We start from the raw sequence: 16,697 nt of genomic DNA, 5'->3' as shown, positions 1-16,697 counted from the left end.
GACAGAATCCAATTCGTTGCAAATCTCATTAGATCATGCCAGCCATGCCCTGTGATGCGTAGGCCATGGGCTTGATGTTTGGATGCGCAACCGCATCGAACTGGGTAAAGTTGAGCTTGTAGTCTGGCCCAATCTTGATAAAAGCGCCCTTGTTGTGGGTGCTGTCGCAATAGTTGGGGGCCGAGAAGACGGTTATGCAACGTCCGTCGTGCTCAACCTCGTAGCCTCCCATGCGTACCTCGTGCGACCGGATAATGGCCTCGAGACCGTTGTTTTCGCAGAAGCGCTTGGTGACATCAGGGCCAAACTGTAGACCAACACCACGCTTGCTGGGTCCTCGGCCTGGACTTGTCTGGGGATCGGTCCACAACATCTCCATCATAAGGCCAGACTGGCCTGGTTGCCTCTGCTTAAATCGGTTGAGCTTTCGCACGTCGTCTAGGGTAATTTGGTCATCTGAGAAGAGACCGCCGTGAAGCACAAAGTACTTCTTGCCAATAAGAGTTGCTAGAGGGAGGGCTGAGAAGGACTCTGAGAAGAGTTTGAATACGCGCTCGGTGTACTTGGCCTTGCACTCTCCCTCGAAGCCGTACATCCTGTTCATGTCATCTGTTTCGTGGTTGCCTCGGTTGAGGAAGAAGGAGTTGGGGTATAGCCATTTGTAGGCGTATAGTAGCAGTGCGATTTCAGTGGACCAGGAACCTCGGTCAACGAAGTCGCCGTTGAAGAGGAATGCATGCTTTTCTGAGGGCTTTCCTGCGAGGCGGAAGATCTCCATGAGATCGAAGAACTGGCCTAGGATTATTGGTAAGTATTAGGTCAAGAATGGGCTCGTGCAACATACCATGCGTGTCACCACAGACTGTAATCTCATGCCCTTGTTCAACGTCGTGCTCGACCATGGTGGGCTCCTTCTTGATAATGTCCATGACGGCGATGATGATCTGGTAGACGTACTTCTTGGCCAGCTTCTTTCCGTTCTTGAATCTTTCGATCATGTCCTCTATGAACTCGAGGGTCATCTTGTCCTCGAGCTTTGCGCCATCGTATGAGGGATCGACAACCATGTGTTCGAGGTCCAGGCCCTCTGCGGCCGAGGGCGCATCTTCGACTTCGATGGCCTTGAGGAAGGCGTCTCGCTTGACAATCTTGTCGCACTCGGCCATGCGCAGCTTTGCGTTGGCATCGTTGGGGGCTTTCTTGACGACGAGCTTCCAGTCGCGGAGGGCTTCACGATGCTTGAGGATGGCCGTGTTGGCCGAGGCGCGACGAAAGTATGCCTGCGGGGAAAGTGGTGAGCGACATAACGAGCAGCCAAGGGTGGGGGGTGCGGTACCTTGACATTGTTGGGGTCGAGTTCAATGGCCTTGTCTGCATCTTGTATAGCATATCCGTACTGTTCAAGCTTGATGTATGTCTAGAGCGCATGTTAGCATCCAGTTGGGCTTTGTGTGGGGGGGCAAGCAGGCTGCGTACCTGTGCGCGATTGGTATAGAAGGAGGGCTCTGCGTCGTATGCCTCTATGGCCTTTGTGTAGAATTCGAGGGCCTTGTCCCACTCCTGGTTCTTGAAGGCCTTGTTGCCCTCGTCCTTGAGCTGGACAGCCTCAGCTGGCGGGCTCCCCATGGTGTGTGGATGGAAGGCGGCACGGGCCGTAGCAGTGGATTGCTCAGGCTTGCAACTGCAGGGCAAGCGCAACGGGGAGGCACAGGTGCAGTTTGACGGCGATTGTAGCAGAGGCAAAAAAGAGACAGACACAAACAATGACGCACCACAAAAGGCGAGAAGGTTCGTTGCCCGCACTGCCCGCCAAAAGTCATCAATCAATTCCGTCCCGCCCTCGCTCGCTCGCCTCGCCTTGCCACTAGATTGTCCCCCCCCAGCATCACAGGCCAACCAGCGGTCCCGGCCCCGACTAGCCGTCATGGCGCGTAAGGGCACTGCAATGGTCAGGTCGACGACGACCAAAGGCGGTACACATTCCAGGCCTGGCCAGGACAATCAAGAGCTCGGTTCTGTGTCGAATAGCACACCAGGAGACAACAGACATACCTATCAATACAACCGACCAGGCCACTACCTGGAGGAGGAGAATCCCTATGCCGATGCCGATGCCGCAACCTCACGCGAGCCACTAAACCCCTGTAGAACAGAGCCAGGGCCAGAGCCAGAGCCAGAGCCAGAGCGCCGCCAGCCTCGCCAAGCTTCTGGGACCGTGGAACAAAGTACTAGCAGTAGTAGCACATTGTTTCCTTACAACACCATCAGCCAGCCTGTCCTTCCTCTCCCTGCCTATCATCCTCCTGGACCAGGCACAAACTATCCCTGCTATCTTCAGAACCAGCCGTATCCACCAGAGCCATCTTCACCGAATACACGCCGCAGTCAACGTCAACATCGAGGCCCAGGCAGCGCGTCCACAAATCGTACACCCGACGACAGACACTCTGATACCAACGAAGATATGGCTGGCGGCGCGTACATCCCCCCAAACCAGCAGCGCAACATGCGCGCCTGCATGGTCTGCTCCATTGTCCGCACCCAGCAGCAGTTCCTGTCCCAGGGCTGCCCCAACTGCGAAGAGTTTCTCGAGCTCACCGGCAACCCGGAGCAGATCAACGACTGTACCTCGCAAGTCTTTGAGGGTCTCATCACCGTCGCAGACACCACCAAGAGCTGGGTGGCCAGGTACCAGCGCCTCGAGGGTTACCAGCCGGGTGTGTACGCGACCCAGGTCGAGGGTATCCTCCCCGACGACATTATTGGCTTGATCGAGAGCGCCGGCATCAACTACGTACCAAGAGATGGCAGCGAGCAGGATATGATGCCCAAGGATTAAGGGCAACAACGAAGAAGCAAGGGCTAGGAACAAGGACAAGACGCGGCATGCGCCACGGAAAGTCAACGTTTTGCATTACATTCTTGAGCGACGGCGTTAGGGTAAAAGATGATCTACGGATCCGCTGGTAGTAACATCAGCTTAAAGAAAATTTATACATTCAATCATGGCACTTGCATATCAACCAAGTTCTGACAAAGAAATTTGCATTATCCTTGGTTGCTCACAGCTCTCTTTGTTTCTTACTCTAACCTGCTTTTAGACTCGTATCGCAATGCCGCCAGAGATGCGCCATCTTGATCTAGTAGTCGGCGTTTCAAGCACCGTGCGACGATAGCATCCATAGAAGCGGTAAATCCGCGCTATTGGTACCTGACCGACATCTTCCTATCGCTGGCTTCGGACTTAACGCGCGGACTTAAGTGAACTGTCCGACGCAACAACCTCTCATCAGGACGTTCACCGCAACCTGCTGTACTTCTCTTGGCCATATGCACCTGCTGCAGGAACAAAGTACTCGGAACATCCCACTCCGGAATACGCAAATCAGGTGCTTGTAGATCCCACCAAGCAGCTCTCACGCATTAACCTCATGTCCAGGCTCAAAGTGCGACAATAGCGCGCGCTGGGGGCCTTGCAATCGCTCATTCCTTCTTTCTCCCTATCTTTCCGACTTTAATTCGTCCTGGTCCTTGTGATGTACATGCCGTGACATAAGACTTGTAATCCCGCCAGCTGACCTGTTTCCCTTTTCTTTCATTGACTCGACTCTGCTTACCGCATCCACAACACCCACCAACCGCCACAATGGCTCCGCATATCCAGCAGAAAACTCCAGAGGGCATCGACCTCTACGCTCGCTTTGCCCTCGCCGGTGCGTTGGGATGCTCCGTTACCCATGGCGCTTTCACACCAGTCGATGTGTAGGTTATACCCCTTTCCTCTCCAGCCTTACCTTGGCCCATACCAATATTTCCCGCAGCGTCAAGACCCGGATCCAACTCGACCCCGCGACCTACAACCGCGGCATGATCGGCGGCTTTCGCCAGGTCATCCAAAACGAAGGCGTCCGCGCCCTCGCCACAGGATTCGGTCCCACCTTCGCCGGCTACTTCATGCAAGGCGCCTTCAAATTCGGCGGCTACGAGTTCTTCAAGAAACAATCGATTAACCTGCTTGGTCTGGAAAAGGCACGCCAGCATCGCGCGGCCGTGTACTCGGTTTCTGCGGGCTGCGCCGAGTTCTTTGCGTCGATTGCGCTGTGTCCACTTGAGGCGACGCGGATTCGGCTCGTGTCGACGCCCGGGTTTGCGAATGGGTTGATTGGGGGCTTCGGCAAGATTTTGAGGACGGAAGGGGTGGGGGCTTTTTATTCGGGGTTTGGACCAATTCTTTTTAAACAGTAAGTTTTATCCTGACATGTCTTGTCAACCACAAGATTACGAAGGAAAATAGGAAGCTAATGTCTAGCGTAGGGTTCCGTACACAATCACCAAATTCGTCGCCTTTGAAAAGATTTCTGAGGCTATTTTCGCTCTCTTTGACAAGTCGACAATGTCAAATGGTGCTCAGACAACTGTCAATCTGGGTTCGGGTCTTCTCTCTGGTTTCGCTGCCGCTATTGTGTCGCAGCCTGCTGATACCATGCTTTCCAAGATTAACAAGACACGGGGTCTTCCTGGAGAGAGTACTGTCTCGCGTTTGATCAAAATTGCTGGCGAGCTGGGTATCCGGGGCTCTTTCACCGGTCTTCCTACTCGTCTTTTCATGGTGGGTGGTCTTACTGCGGGTCAGTTTGCATTGTATGGAAGTATCAAGAGGGCTTTGGGTAAGTGTTGATATTTTTGGTCCTTTCTACAGTTGAGACGAGACTGACATTCCACGCAGGTGCTACCAGTGGTGTTGAGATTGCCAAGTAAAAATAGGGCACATTTCCTAGTTCCTCAATAGTTGCGCTATAGACAGGGAATAAACCATTAGATCGAAAGATGATGTAAAAATAGGACATGTCTCGGCGTAGGTTCTACCAGGGTACTCCACTCATGTATAACAACGACACAATTGATTTCAGGACGTCAAACTGCATTGCTCATTCTTCGGTGATCGACCCATATCATACTATGTACCACATCTTCAAGTATCGTCATCATCTCATCTATATACAAAAATCCCAAGACCAACACCCGCCTAAGCAGGAATGGATCCAGCAACAGCCCTGATGCCCGCATTCCAGATATCTCCCATGCGGTTGTATCCAGCAACGTTCCTATCATCAGTTAGTCCACTTACTCCTTTCCTTAAAAAACAACAACAACGAATCACTTTGGGTAAATACTTACGGGTGCAAATCATCACTCAACTCACTGCTCGGATTCAACACGCCCATATCCACAAGCGAAACCTTGGATCCCTTGCTCGCCCTCGCCGACACAATCGCTGGCAAGGCGTTGTTAAACGTGCGAATCGTATTCGTCAGACTCGCCCTCTTGGACGGAATAATCTTGGCAACAATAACAACCGCATTCGGCACAACCTTGAGCACATCATCAATCAGCAGTCCCAGCCTGCGCGGCGCATCCGCATCAGGCTCCGATGACGGATTGCCGCGGTTCAAATCGTTGGTTCCAGCGTGGATGAGCACGACGTTGGGGCGCAGGTTGAGGCCGCCGCCCGCGACGCCGCGGATCTGGTTGATGGTGTAGCCTGGGAACCCTTGGTTGTCTTTGTCGGCCATGGTCCCGGATTTCTGGGTGCCAACGAAGTCGACGGTGTAGCCGCCGGATTGGAGGTCCGAGAGCAGGCGCTCGCGGTAGCCGTTGGAGCCGCCGCCGTTGATCCAGCCCCAGGTTATCGAGTCGCCGAGGGGCAGGATGCGGAGGGATTTTGTTTGGCGGGATTCGAGGGAGGCATCGGTGGGGAGGGCGCTGGCGAAGGAGAGGACTGGTTGGGGGTGTGTGGGTTAGTTGGGATGAAATGGTTCGCGTGATGGGGGGGGGGAGGTGTACAGAATGATAGGATGGCAAGTGGCAGTGCCAACTGCTTCATTATTTTCGACAACATGTTTACTGTTGTACCGCTTTCACTTTCACAGAATCGGACAAAAAGAGCAAAGGGAGAAAGGTGGGAAATACGAGATGCCCATGCCCCCACCCCTTTATATGTATCAACCTTTTTTCATAATTCCGCCCAGCCGTAAAACACTTTACCCCAGATTCTTTCTGTTGGTCCCACATGGGCTTGCGGCTATGTTTCCATCAAAGTGACGCATGCTCCGCCCTGGAATTTCTCCGTTAATTTGATTGAAGAAAGCCCAGGCGCTAGGTGGACCACCACCACACCCCCAGTCCATTGTCAATCAATCTCCGACCTCCGCATGCTCGTTGATCGTGATTCCGCCCGTCCGTGCGGCTAAAACAGGTCAATCTATATGTAAAAAGAGCAAGTGGTGACGTTATTGGATATGTGCGTAGTTGGTGGAAAGTTTAGTAGAGAGTTTAACGGGTAGCAGGGCTTGTGGGGTGTGGAGAAAGAGGTGCCGTTTACGACCGGTGGCAGATATCCGGGGGTAATTGCTAGCGTGAGTTATTTGCCGTAGTGTTTCAAGGAGGATAACGGCATTTGCGCCAGTCATGTTGTTGTTTCATTGACCACCCTGGCATTCTCGGCATGCTGGTGTGGCGTTTTTGTGGCTCGACATAAGTGTTTACATATCACATCATTGCTGTCCAACGCCAGACACTCTCTATTGGCCGCATTCCATATTGAGTACTATCCGTTGCGACTGCTACCAATCACCATTTTTCGATGCGCTCGGTACTGCCTCCAAGTTATCACGTAATATATATTGCTTACGGGCCGCCAGCCTAGTATTGTTACTGGATCACGATAAACTTTTCGACTCCACCCAATGAGACACCAAGAAATGCGACTTAATTATTCCCAAGAAGCTCTGCTATCACTCATAAATCTATGCTAAGATATGGTTATCCACCATATTTAGCTAGCATAAAGTTATGCGATGCACACCAGGATCTACCTTACCACACCCGGGAGCTAGTAGTCAGCAGCGGGTAGTTAGGGAGACGTGTATCTGACGCTATACCCCTTCTTTGGCACTATTCACACGCTTTCAGTATAGTATCGTCACTTTGGGTATACTATGTAAGCCGTGATCGGACATTCAGTTCTATAGGACATGTTATCTGTCAAAGCAAAACAAAATGTACCAATTGTGGTACGTAGGCTGATCCCGTCAGAGCTCTTGAATAAACTGACCCTTGTCTATCACAACATGTACTGATGTGTATTCTCTGGACTATAGAAAGAAGAATAGCCTAGATATTGGGTCTACGTGGATATCGTAGGTACGAAGTTGTAGTATCAGCGACGTAAAATCGCGCAGTAATCTCAGAGATAATATCTATTACAAACACTGGAGACTAGCCAGAGTACCGTACATGTCATGGTGGCCGGGAAAACCAGCTTCTGGGAAAGGCTACTTCACTGCAAACGTCGCACATCTAGTTGGAAATTCCGCTCTCTCATACCCTTACTTTTAGTATCACTAAAGTACGCACATAGCACTCATGTCCAGTAACATCCGCCTCAAAACCTTCGCGCTCGCATACCCAGTAGCCAAAGGAATTCCTCCAGCACAAACACACTATCAAATCAAATCCAGAAAAGCCATTTACTTAGCACTACGTTTCTTCCTTTGTTGAAAATGATGACGAAGCTGTTTTTTTTTAGCAACTGCTCCAAATATATCATGTCAAGCTCGTTTCATTCGTGAACATCCCACTCCATGACTCAAAACAAAAAAAGACATCATACGCTCGCCACCAGTCTACAGTACTAATCCACATCTTAGCAAAGAAGTCCAGTTGGGAGAGAGCCAGAGTATAGAAACAAATAGGCCTTTCCGTCTTAATCCCTTGGATTTACCTGGAACAAAGCAGATTAAGGCGGTGATCATTACCCAAAAGTTGAAAGTTGGGGAAGGGGAAAAGTGAGTGTTAATATCCACCTTTTATTCCATCCCCCGCATACAACCAACTCCCCACATACATCAACACCAAAACGAACACACCATCAAATAAGCAGACATCTTCAATTCGATATCTACACCCCTCCCTTTCCCTAGATTAAAGAAGAAGAAGAAGAAGAAGAAGAAGAAAAATTGGATATACCAATCCATATCTTCCCCGCAGAAAAAAAAGGCCAAGTCATAACCATCGTTGCATCTTCGTAACAAAGAAAAATTGTAGTCATTCCCAAGGAAAAAGAAGAACAAACCGCAAAAAAACAATAGGACGAAATGCAAGTCATGACAAAAGGAAAGTCGAGAAAGGAAGAAGAAGAAAGAAAAAAGGGAAAAATACTCTCCAACCTTCCCAAATGAGGGGAAAAAAAAAGGTCGGACCAACCCCGATTCCATGCCTTTCACACCCTCTCCACCTACACGGCGAAAGAAGAGCAAAGAAGTAGGAAAAGAGAGGTAACAACGACCACCCCGCCTAAAAAAAAACTTATTCACAAGAATCGAAAATTTTCCTCTTCCACTCCAAAGCGCAACGCCCCCCCAGCGCTCTTTTACCCAAACCACCCAGCAAACTGCACATTTTTTTTCCTTCACTCAGAACTCAACCTGCTCAAAAAATCTCATGACCCAACCCCCCATACCCATCATCCCTCCCCCCCTTCTTCCCCCTACTCTTAACCTCATCCGCCACATCTTGCGGCAAACTAGGTACCTCGGGGACATTAATGCCATCAGGTACCACGCAGACAGGCTCATCGCGCTTGATGCTGCTTCTCGAGAACTTCTTCCTCAGGCGGGAGCTCTGGCGTTTGGAGTTCTTGCTCTTCTTGCGAGACGCAGGCTTGGTCGACGACGGCTCATCGTCATTGTCGTTGTTGTTGTCGGGCTCGGCTTCGTATTCAGAGGCAGACGGGACGGACAGCATGTCTGTGTCGCCCTCGGAGTCGGTGGGGAGGGGTTTGTAGTCGGCGTCCGAGTCGTGGGCAGCAGCGGTTGTTTTGCGCTTTTTGAGGATGCGGCCCATGCTTCTTGCGGCGGTGGAGGCGTTGTTGGACGAGGTTGAGGTGCGGGCTTCGGGGGAGGCGGGCTCGTTTTCGCTCTGGGTGACGTCCGGGGTGGGAGATGCGAATTTGGGGACGGGGGGAGCGGGAGGCAGGTCGTTGTAGAGGACGGTGTGGAGCTCTTTGCGGGCGGAGGCGAGCTTGAACTCGAGGTCCGAGACACGCTTGCTGAGCTTCTTTTGCTTCTGTAGGTCCTTCTTGCTGGGCGTGTGGTGAAGGCCGGGCGTCCGTGGCGTGCCTGGTATGCGCATTGGAGTCGCGGCCTCGACCAATTCTGTCGTCAAGCCGAGCTGCATCTTCTCGGCGTTTTGAAGATTGATTCTGGCTGCCATGGCCGGTCGTACAAACACCTTTGGCGTTGGAAGCAGGCCGCGATCCTTGGCCTCGTAGTAGGCAATCTCAGCAGCCTTCTTGCGCTCGTCAAGCAGCTGCTGATGAAGCTGCTGCTCTCTATCTCGCTCAGCGTCCATGCTGCCGGCCTTGCGCTTGCCCAGTACGCTGCCAAACATGGACGCAAAAGCGCGCTGTATGCGCGCATACGTGCCCTCGCCCGTTCCAGAGGCCGAATTGGCCTGCGCTGGAGCCGAAGACTCACGAGAGCGATCCGAGTTCGAGGAACCCGAGTTCGTCCTTGCGGGCGCAGGTCTGGCTGTGCGCACCGTATGGTTCGCAGATGTTTTTCTCGACACGGGCGGTTGCGCATTATCCTCGTTATACTGCTCAATCAGATCATCAATCGCAATGTCTTTCCACAGCTCCTCAGGCGGTGGGCGAATGGTGCTGTTTGTGTTTGTATGCTCCTTGAAGCGCGATGGGCGCGGGCGAGCAGCTTCCTCCATGTCCTCACTCATGGCCAGTGTAGTTGCGCGTGTGGTTGGCATGGGCGCTGTTCGCTAATTGAGGGTCCAAAAAAGTGACTGCGGCCAGGGGGAGCACCTCGTGCAGACGGTGCAGCGAAAGCAAGGACTGGGATTGAGAGCGGAGGAGGCTACGGGGCGGGCGAGTGTTGTTGTTGTTTGCGTGAACCAAAGGATCGCACCACGGCCGTAGCCAGAAGCGACCTTGGGCCGGAGAAAGAGGACCCTGCGTCATTACATGACTTGGCGCCCCGTGATTGCTCGTGCCACTGCGCTACACTCCACTTCTGCCCGTGACACGTTGTCGCCAGCCCTTCACCGCCTTCCCAGCTCGGCCGTCAACGTTCATGCGTTCATCAAACTGTAATTTTCTTCGTCACGGTACGTGTTCGAGCGCAGATGAATATGCTAGTCAAGCAGATGCCACCCGATCTCACCAAAGACGTGGTACATTACGACGATCTACATATAGTTCCATGGTACACATGCTGCAGGGGGACGCACAATGTCCGCGCGCTGACACACCAAACATGTAGTAAGCATACAGAAAAAAACAACAATCCTCTACAACTTCGCTTTGGGTGCAGACTCCTCAGCCAGCGCCTCCTCGTAGCACTCGTCCAAGTGCTGTCTGAATGCCTTGACCGTTTGCGGGCGCTTCAGTTTCAATCTATGTCTCGTTAGCACGTCATCCCATCTCATGTGACCAGAGACGACTTACGTTGGTGTCAAGAGCTGGTTCTCAATCGTAAAAGGATCCACAAACAGCCTTACAGCCCTGACGCGCTCCCAGCTGTTGAACTTGTTCTTGCGTCCCACCCTGTCCAGATCCTTCAACACGGCCTGCTGGACCTTCTTGTTCTGACACACCTCCCTGAGCTTCGCCATGTCGCCCACGGGAATCGTCTCACCAAGGACCTTGGACGCAAACTGTGGGAAAAGATCTGGCGCAACACCAAAAATGGCAACAAGGAAAGACTGTTGCGAGTCACCGTGGACGTAGCCCGAGGCCAGATAGGTGCAGTTTGCGAGGTAGAGGTTCTCGATGCGCTCGGGTGAAATGTACTCGCCCTGTGCAAGCTTGAGAACGTTCTTCCTGCGGTCAATGATCTTGAAGCGGCCGAGTTCGTCAACGGTGCAAATGTCTCCAGTATGGAACCAGCCGTCGGCATCAACGGCCTTGGCTGTCTCCTCATCGTTGCGGAAGTATTCCCTGAACCGCGTTGACGAACGGATCACAAGTTCACCGCGAGGGAATGGCTTGTCGGAAGCAAAGTACTCCATGTCTGGCACGTCTACCAGGGCACACTCGGTCGTGGGCGCAACACCGCCACAGTTGCCTGACGAGAAATCGTTCTCGTGCTGGAACAGTGCCATGGCGTACGTCTCGGTCAAACCGTATCCCTGCGTGAAGTTGCTTGCAAAAATAATGCGCAGGAACTGGTGTAGACTGGGGTCAATGGGTGCAGAGCCACTGATCAAGACCTTGGTTCGGTCCAGACCAAGACCCGCAGCCACCTTGCTCGCCCAAACGCGGTCGTAGAGCATATGCTTGTTGGTCGGGTTCTGCTTGTCATGAATAGCCGCAAGCTTGGTGGACACGACGTGCCGCGACAATGTTCCCTTGACACCAGTCGCCTGAACCGTAGCCTCCTTGATCTTTCCTCCAAACCTGTTGTAAAGCCTGGGAACTCCAGAAAAGATAGTTGGACGCAGCATCTTGAGATCGTCTACGAGCTCTACAACGTTGCCGTGGAAATAACCAATCGCCGAGCCGCCTGCCAGCGCCGAATGCTCCGTCAGGCGCTGGTAAATGTGCGCAAGAGGCAGGAAAGAACAGATGACCTCACCTGCCTTGCCGCCATTGAGGATCATGCTCGAGCATGCTGCAGCGTACGCGTTGCGGTGAGTCAAGACAACACCCTTGGGGTTACCGGTGGTTCCAGAAGTGTAGTTGATAGTGGCAATGTCGTCCGGTGAAGGTGGGTTCATTGGAAGAGGCTGCTTCTCGCCCAGAGCCTCTACATCTCGGATATAGTGGATAGAAACACCCTGCTCGTTTGCGAGCGAGTTCAAAAGGTCTCCCTTTGACTCTCCCGGAAGCTCGCCAGCCGACAACGGGTCGAGAACGACAATGAGTTTCAAAGTCGGGAGTCGTGGCTTCAGCTTCAAAAGCGCAGCAACGTGGTTCATTCCCGCAACCACGCACGTCAGCTCCGCATGGTTGATAATGTATTCAGTCGTATCCGGGCCAAGCGTGTCGTAGATGGAAACGGTAAAGAGGCCTTGCGACATGCAAGCCAAATCGGTAATCTGCCACTCAGGCCTGTTTTGACACCACAAGCCCACACCGTAATTTGACGCAGTCACACCGGCTTGTCTGTGCAGTTGCACCAAGCCAGCGCCAAAATCCCTCCTTCGCTTTGCAATGGTCTCATAATCCTCCCAGATGTACGGGCCGAATGTCTTGGTCGCAGCGTCGTAGGGGCGGTGACCGAGGCACCTGTTCTTGGGCCATTTCGCGACCGCGTTCTCAAAGGCCTCGAATGATGTGCTAATCTGTAACTTGGTGTCAGTTGATTCTTCCGACCAATGTCGACTATTTCTCTATATGAAAAAGTAAAGAAAGAAAAAAAGTACCTCGGGAACCAGTTTCTCCAATAGAGGCTTGTCCGCAAACCTCCAATGCCTATAGATGGCGCTTCTTCCTTCTGTCTCAGTACCAGGCAGCGCAACACTATAAGGCTTTCCCTTTGGCGGCGGAGTATGAAGCTCGAACGCACGCTCTATCTGAGCGTCATTGCCTGAAAACATGTTGTCGTAGTAGTTGTTGTAGTGGTGGTGCTACGTGCGCGAAACGGTCCAAGGTCCAAAGGGTTTCCAAAAGCAGAGACGAATAATACAAGTCGGGGGTGCTTGAGGCAGCGAAGCAAACGGACGCCGAAAAAGAAGCGTAACGAACAAGAACTCTACTATATGACAAACATTAGTCAAAGTCCCCGAGCTTCCCCATGTGCAAAATGACAACATACCCTGGGTTCCTAGCGCGTATCGCGACTATCCTTTGCCCGCGGATGAGGCGAGAGAGAGAGAGAAAAAAAATATCAACACAAAGGCTGAGTTTTTTTTTTGGTCAGGCCGAATCTTTAGAACAAAGAGAAAACAAAGACTACGATTTCCCTCTATACGTCTAAACAGATGGAGAGCACCAAAAAAAAGGACAGACAGAGAGTGTCAGAGAGAACGAGAAGGGCGGAGACAGGACCACATCAACTCACGGACGAACCTACACCTATTGAAGACAAGTTAGGCCCGCCCCCAGACCGAAACTACCCACATATTTCCTCTTACGAGCGTGTTGCCTCGGCATCTTTGGAGTGGTAGGGAGGGGGGAGGGTGGGCATATTCCGTTCGCTCTAGGTTCCACATACACAAATGACGCGCGCGTGGCCCTCTGCCTCCTCCCCCGGCCGGGGGCGCCTGCTCAAAAGTGGGCAAGTCGGCCAGGCGCCAAGTCGTGACTTCAAATACCCAGTTGTGCAATCTCCACATGCGCCCATGTGTACCCTGTTGGTGGTTTTTTTCCCCCGGATCTAAGGACTTTTGGTAACTGTGCTCAGTCAGTCGCATCGAGTGTTCGCTGGGGGGGGGGGGGGGAAAGCGTTGGCGTAGGTCACATCGTTGGCTTTCGCATTGTGCATGCGCGCAAAAGAGTGTGCGTGTAATGCGCATGTGTTACGGGTGTGCGTGCGTCATGTGTGCGCCGGATTTCCTTCTTTTTCACATGCCGAGAGCCAGCAGAGCCTGGAGTTATTCACCACGCGGATGCGCCGTAAACGGGCGTCGCGGCGATTGGTCGGCTTGTGCGAGGGTGCGCTAACCAAATGGGAGAGTTACCGAGGCATAATCATATCACCTCGAAATGGCTGCGACACGCAACATGGTACCTTTTAGTTACAGAGAGACGACATAACGTCACACGGCGATATTATGTGTAGCACCGAGATATATCGCATAGGGCAAGGGCTCGCAACCTTTTCTTTGTTAAGTATTAATTCGTCTTACTGCTTATATATCTGCTATGCCTTGACAATCGGTGTTTCTGGATGCCTATCCTTGAGCTGTCCTGACTGCTCTACGTCGCACCAGACAATGACGCAGGAGTTTCGCCTTCACCAGTCTTGCCTGCATTGTCCGGATTACCCTTTTCATCAGGCTTCGTCGCTGATTTCTTGAACGACTGCTCGAAATCCGCAATGATGTCGTCAATGTGTTCGGTTCCAACCGAAATTCGGATGAGATCCTGTAATACAAATTAGCAACTTCGTACTCTCGGGCCTGATGCAAGACCGATAGTACGTACCTCGGTAACACCGGAACTCAGCTTCTCCTCGTCGCTCAACTGCTCGTGTGTTGTAGTCCAAGGATGGATAGCCAATGTCTTTGAATCGCCTACGTTCGCCAAGTTGGAAATAAGCTTGAAGTTGTCCACGACCTGGGATCCTGCTTTGCCACCTCCTGTCACACCAAACGACAGGACACCTCCGTAACCACGCGGCAGGTACTTCTTGGCCAGTTCGTGAGATGGGTGGCTCTCGAGACCTGGGTATGAGACCCAGCTCACGTTCTCGTTGCTCTCCAGCCATCTGGCTAGCTTGAGCGCGTTGTAGGCATGTCGCTCAGCTCTTAGAGAAAGCGTCTCAACACCAAGGAGAAGCTGCTGCGCAGCAAATGGATTCAGCGCTGCACCCAGATCTCTTTGGATTTCAACACGCGCTCTGATGATGAAGGTGATTGGTCCAAACGTTTCCCAGAATTTGAGCCCATGGTAGCCTTCTGACGGCTCGATCATTTGCGGAAAGCGCTTGGCGTGCTTGCCCCAATCGAACTTTCCGCTATCGACAATGACACCGCCGATGGTGGTTCCATGTCCTGTATCGGTCAGTCTGCCGTTCGGTTTGAAAAGACAAGCAGGGAGATGTACCTCCGATCCACTTTGTAGCAGAGTGTACAACAATGTCAGCGCCATGATCGATGGGCCTGACAAAGTATCCACCTGCGCCAAAGGTGTTATCGACCACTACCGGAACACCAGCCTCATGCGCAATCGCGACAATCTTTTCGAAATCTGGAATATTGTACTTTGGGTTTCCGATACTCTCGAGCTATACAAGGCGCGGTCAGCTTGCCATTTGTCGAAAAGTGGGTCGCATTGAAATGGAAAACTCACGTAGATGGCCTTTGTCTTGTCATCAATGGCAGCCTTGAAGTCCTCGGGCTTATCTCCGTTGATGAACTTTGTTTTGATGCCCAGACGCGGCAAAAAGACCTTGAGCTGGTTGTATGTGCCTCCGTATAGATTGGATGTCGCGATTATGTTGTCACCAGCATGTGCCAGAGTAGAAATAGTGATAAACTGCGCCGCTTGTCCAGATGATGTTGCAAGCGCAGCGACACCACCTTCGAGAGCGGCGATTCTCTGCTCAAAGACGCCAACGGTTGGGTTTCCAATTCGGCTGTAGATGTTGCCAAACTCCTTGAGTCCGAAGAGTCGGGCGCCGTGGGCGCTGTCGCTGAATGTGAAGGACTGCGATTGTAAGTTTTTTTTCTTCTGACACATGGGAGGAATGTATATTTAGGGAAGCATACGGTAGTGGCATAAATGGGCACAGCGCGAGAGTTGGTCTCCTTATCTGGTGTATGGCCTAAAAGCAACCATGTTAGCATGAACATTCGCCTTGTTTGTCGCTTTATCGCAATTGCTTACCGGCATGCAGTTGCAGCGTCTCAAAGTTTTTGGAGAGTTCGTCCGCCATGCTGCTGGTCTGGAGATGATTATGTGAGAAGTATTTGGAAGATTTGGCCAACTAACACTTTGTCAATTGCTCTTTTGACTATACGCAAAGTCAATGGATTGGGCAAAAGGTACGTAGGGGAAAGGAGGGGCAGAGAGAGCAATCAAATGGTAGAAATTGTGCACCATTATGCCGCACAGTCACGTCATTCGCACCCACGCTCGCGTTGGAAGCTTTCAGCTACAGTATCTAGGAGCTCCACGCTAAATGGCTCGTTTAGGGTTCATCTGTACTGATATAGCCCCCACATATTCCTTTTGAGGTGATACCGGACGGCACTAGGCCATGCAAGTGCTCACCAGCCCCATTCGTGCCGTCTGAATGTGTAAATGTTATCTGTAATGGCAGGTGGCAGGGTCTGAAAAAAGCTACGCGTTAGGGATGGTGGTGCAATCACGCAATTCTGGGAGTGGTGGTTGGTGCGGGGTAGTGTTGGAGATGGAGGAGGGGTAGCTAGGCAGGTAGTTAGGTAGCTATGTACTTGCAGATGTGCAGGCCATGATACAAAGTGCACACAAACCACTTTGCACGAGCTGCAAGGTCAACTGGATGTGTAAAGCACGTTGGAGTGCTGCTAGACTTGGAAAGTATTGAAATATCCACCAGTAATTGTAGTCAGCCAACATTGGATACAAGACAGTCGAACCGCGAAGATGTTTTTGTGTCACGTGGGGATGGCATCATGACTAATCATACTGATAAAGAAATAAAACAGCCAAGCATTACTTAGTAATAAATGATTGGCATGGTGTTGGAAAGGGGCATGCATGACGTAACTGTGGTTACTGCATAAAGGAGTAAGATGGACGACGATGGACGGGCAATTTTATTTGGTATCGTGTAGGATATACCGTGCCCCACCACCTCGCGCACACCACCACCTCGCGCACACGCGGCCTTGCAACTACCACAACTTCAACACCTTGTATCTCCACCACCATGAGCAATATTGAGGCTGCAATTGCAGCTATTAATGCCTTAGAGCCTGACGAGCCTTTTACATATACAGAAATTGCAAAAAGATTTGGTGTTGATCGATCTACA

General features: G+C 51.8%; 7 protein-coding genes across 7 annotated transcripts; 2 read left to right on the top strand and 5 right to left on the bottom strand.

The window, feature by feature from the left end:
* Positions 1-28: 28 nt before the first annotated feature.
* COCMIDRAFT_28999 (uncharacterized protein) lies at positions 29-1,166 on the bottom strand (the record flags this gene model as incomplete). The annotated part of the gene is made up of 2 exons (XM_007692931.1): positions 29-795; positions 845-1,166. The coding sequence occupies 2 exons, from the start codon at positions 1,164-1,166 to the stop codon at positions 29-31; spliced, it is 1,089 nt and encodes a 362-aa protein (XP_007691121.1).
* Positions 1,167-2,464: 1,298 nt separating this feature from the next.
* COCMIDRAFT_103719 (uncharacterized protein) lies at positions 2,465-2,839 on the top strand (the record flags this gene model as incomplete). The annotated part of the gene is made up of 1 exon (XM_007692940.1): positions 2,465-2,839. The coding sequence occupies one exon, from the start codon at positions 2,465-2,467 to the stop codon at positions 2,837-2,839; it is 375 nt and encodes a 124-aa protein (XP_007691130.1).
* Positions 2,840-3,646: 807 nt separating this feature from the next.
* On the top strand, positions 3,647-4,758 carry COCMIDRAFT_28997 (uncharacterized protein; the record flags this gene model as incomplete). Its single annotated transcript, XM_007692930.1, has 4 exons — positions 3,647-3,762; positions 3,822-4,241; positions 4,315-4,667; positions 4,727-4,758. 4 exons carry the CDS (start codon positions 3,647-3,649, stop codon positions 4,756-4,758), a joined length of 921 nt encoding a protein of 306 aa, XP_007691120.1.
* A 268-nt stretch (positions 4,759-5,026) lies between these two features.
* On the bottom strand, positions 5,027-5,899 carry COCMIDRAFT_103730 (carbohydrate esterase family 3 protein; the record flags this gene model as incomplete). Its single annotated transcript, XM_007692939.1, has 3 exons — positions 5,027-5,105; positions 5,179-5,779; positions 5,845-5,899. 3 exons carry the CDS (start codon positions 5,897-5,899, stop codon positions 5,027-5,029), a joined length of 735 nt encoding a protein of 244 aa, XP_007691129.1.
* A 2,591-nt stretch (positions 5,900-8,490) lies between these two features.
* On the bottom strand, positions 8,491-9,822 carry COCMIDRAFT_39566 (uncharacterized protein; the record flags this gene model as incomplete). Its single annotated transcript, XM_007692935.1, has 1 exon — positions 8,491-9,822. The coding sequence occupies one exon, from the start codon at positions 9,820-9,822 to the stop codon at positions 8,491-8,493; it is 1,332 nt and encodes a 443-aa protein (XP_007691125.1).
* A 540-nt stretch (positions 9,823-10,362) lies between these two features.
* COCMIDRAFT_8040 (uncharacterized protein) lies at positions 10,363-12,612 on the bottom strand (the record flags this gene model as incomplete). Its single annotated transcript, XM_007692925.1, has 3 exons — positions 10,363-10,468; positions 10,520-12,357; positions 12,439-12,612. 3 exons carry the CDS (start codon positions 12,610-12,612, stop codon positions 10,363-10,365), a joined length of 2,118 nt encoding a protein of 705 aa, XP_007691115.1.
* Positions 12,613-13,933: 1,321 nt separating this feature from the next.
* COCMIDRAFT_103733 (uncharacterized protein) lies at positions 13,934-15,614 on the bottom strand (the record flags this gene model as incomplete). Its single annotated transcript, XM_007692938.1, has 6 exons — positions 13,934-14,101; positions 14,162-14,730; positions 14,783-14,963; positions 15,029-15,385; positions 15,448-15,503; positions 15,566-15,614. The coding sequence occupies 6 exons, from the start codon at positions 15,612-15,614 to the stop codon at positions 13,934-13,936; spliced, it is 1,380 nt and encodes a 459-aa protein (XP_007691128.1).
* Positions 15,615-16,697: the final 1,083 nt, after the last annotated feature.

Source organism: Bipolaris oryzae (assembly GCF_000523455.1).
Source record: "Bipolaris oryzae ATCC 44560 unplaced genomic scaffold scaffold_146, whole genome shotgun sequence".
In the NCBI taxonomy this organism is placed as follows: Eukaryota; Fungi; Ascomycota; class Dothideomycetes; order Pleosporales; family Pleosporaceae; genus Bipolaris; species Bipolaris oryzae.
Note: the sequence above shows the minus strand (reverse complement) of the source record. Positions and strands in the feature narration are given on the sequence as shown.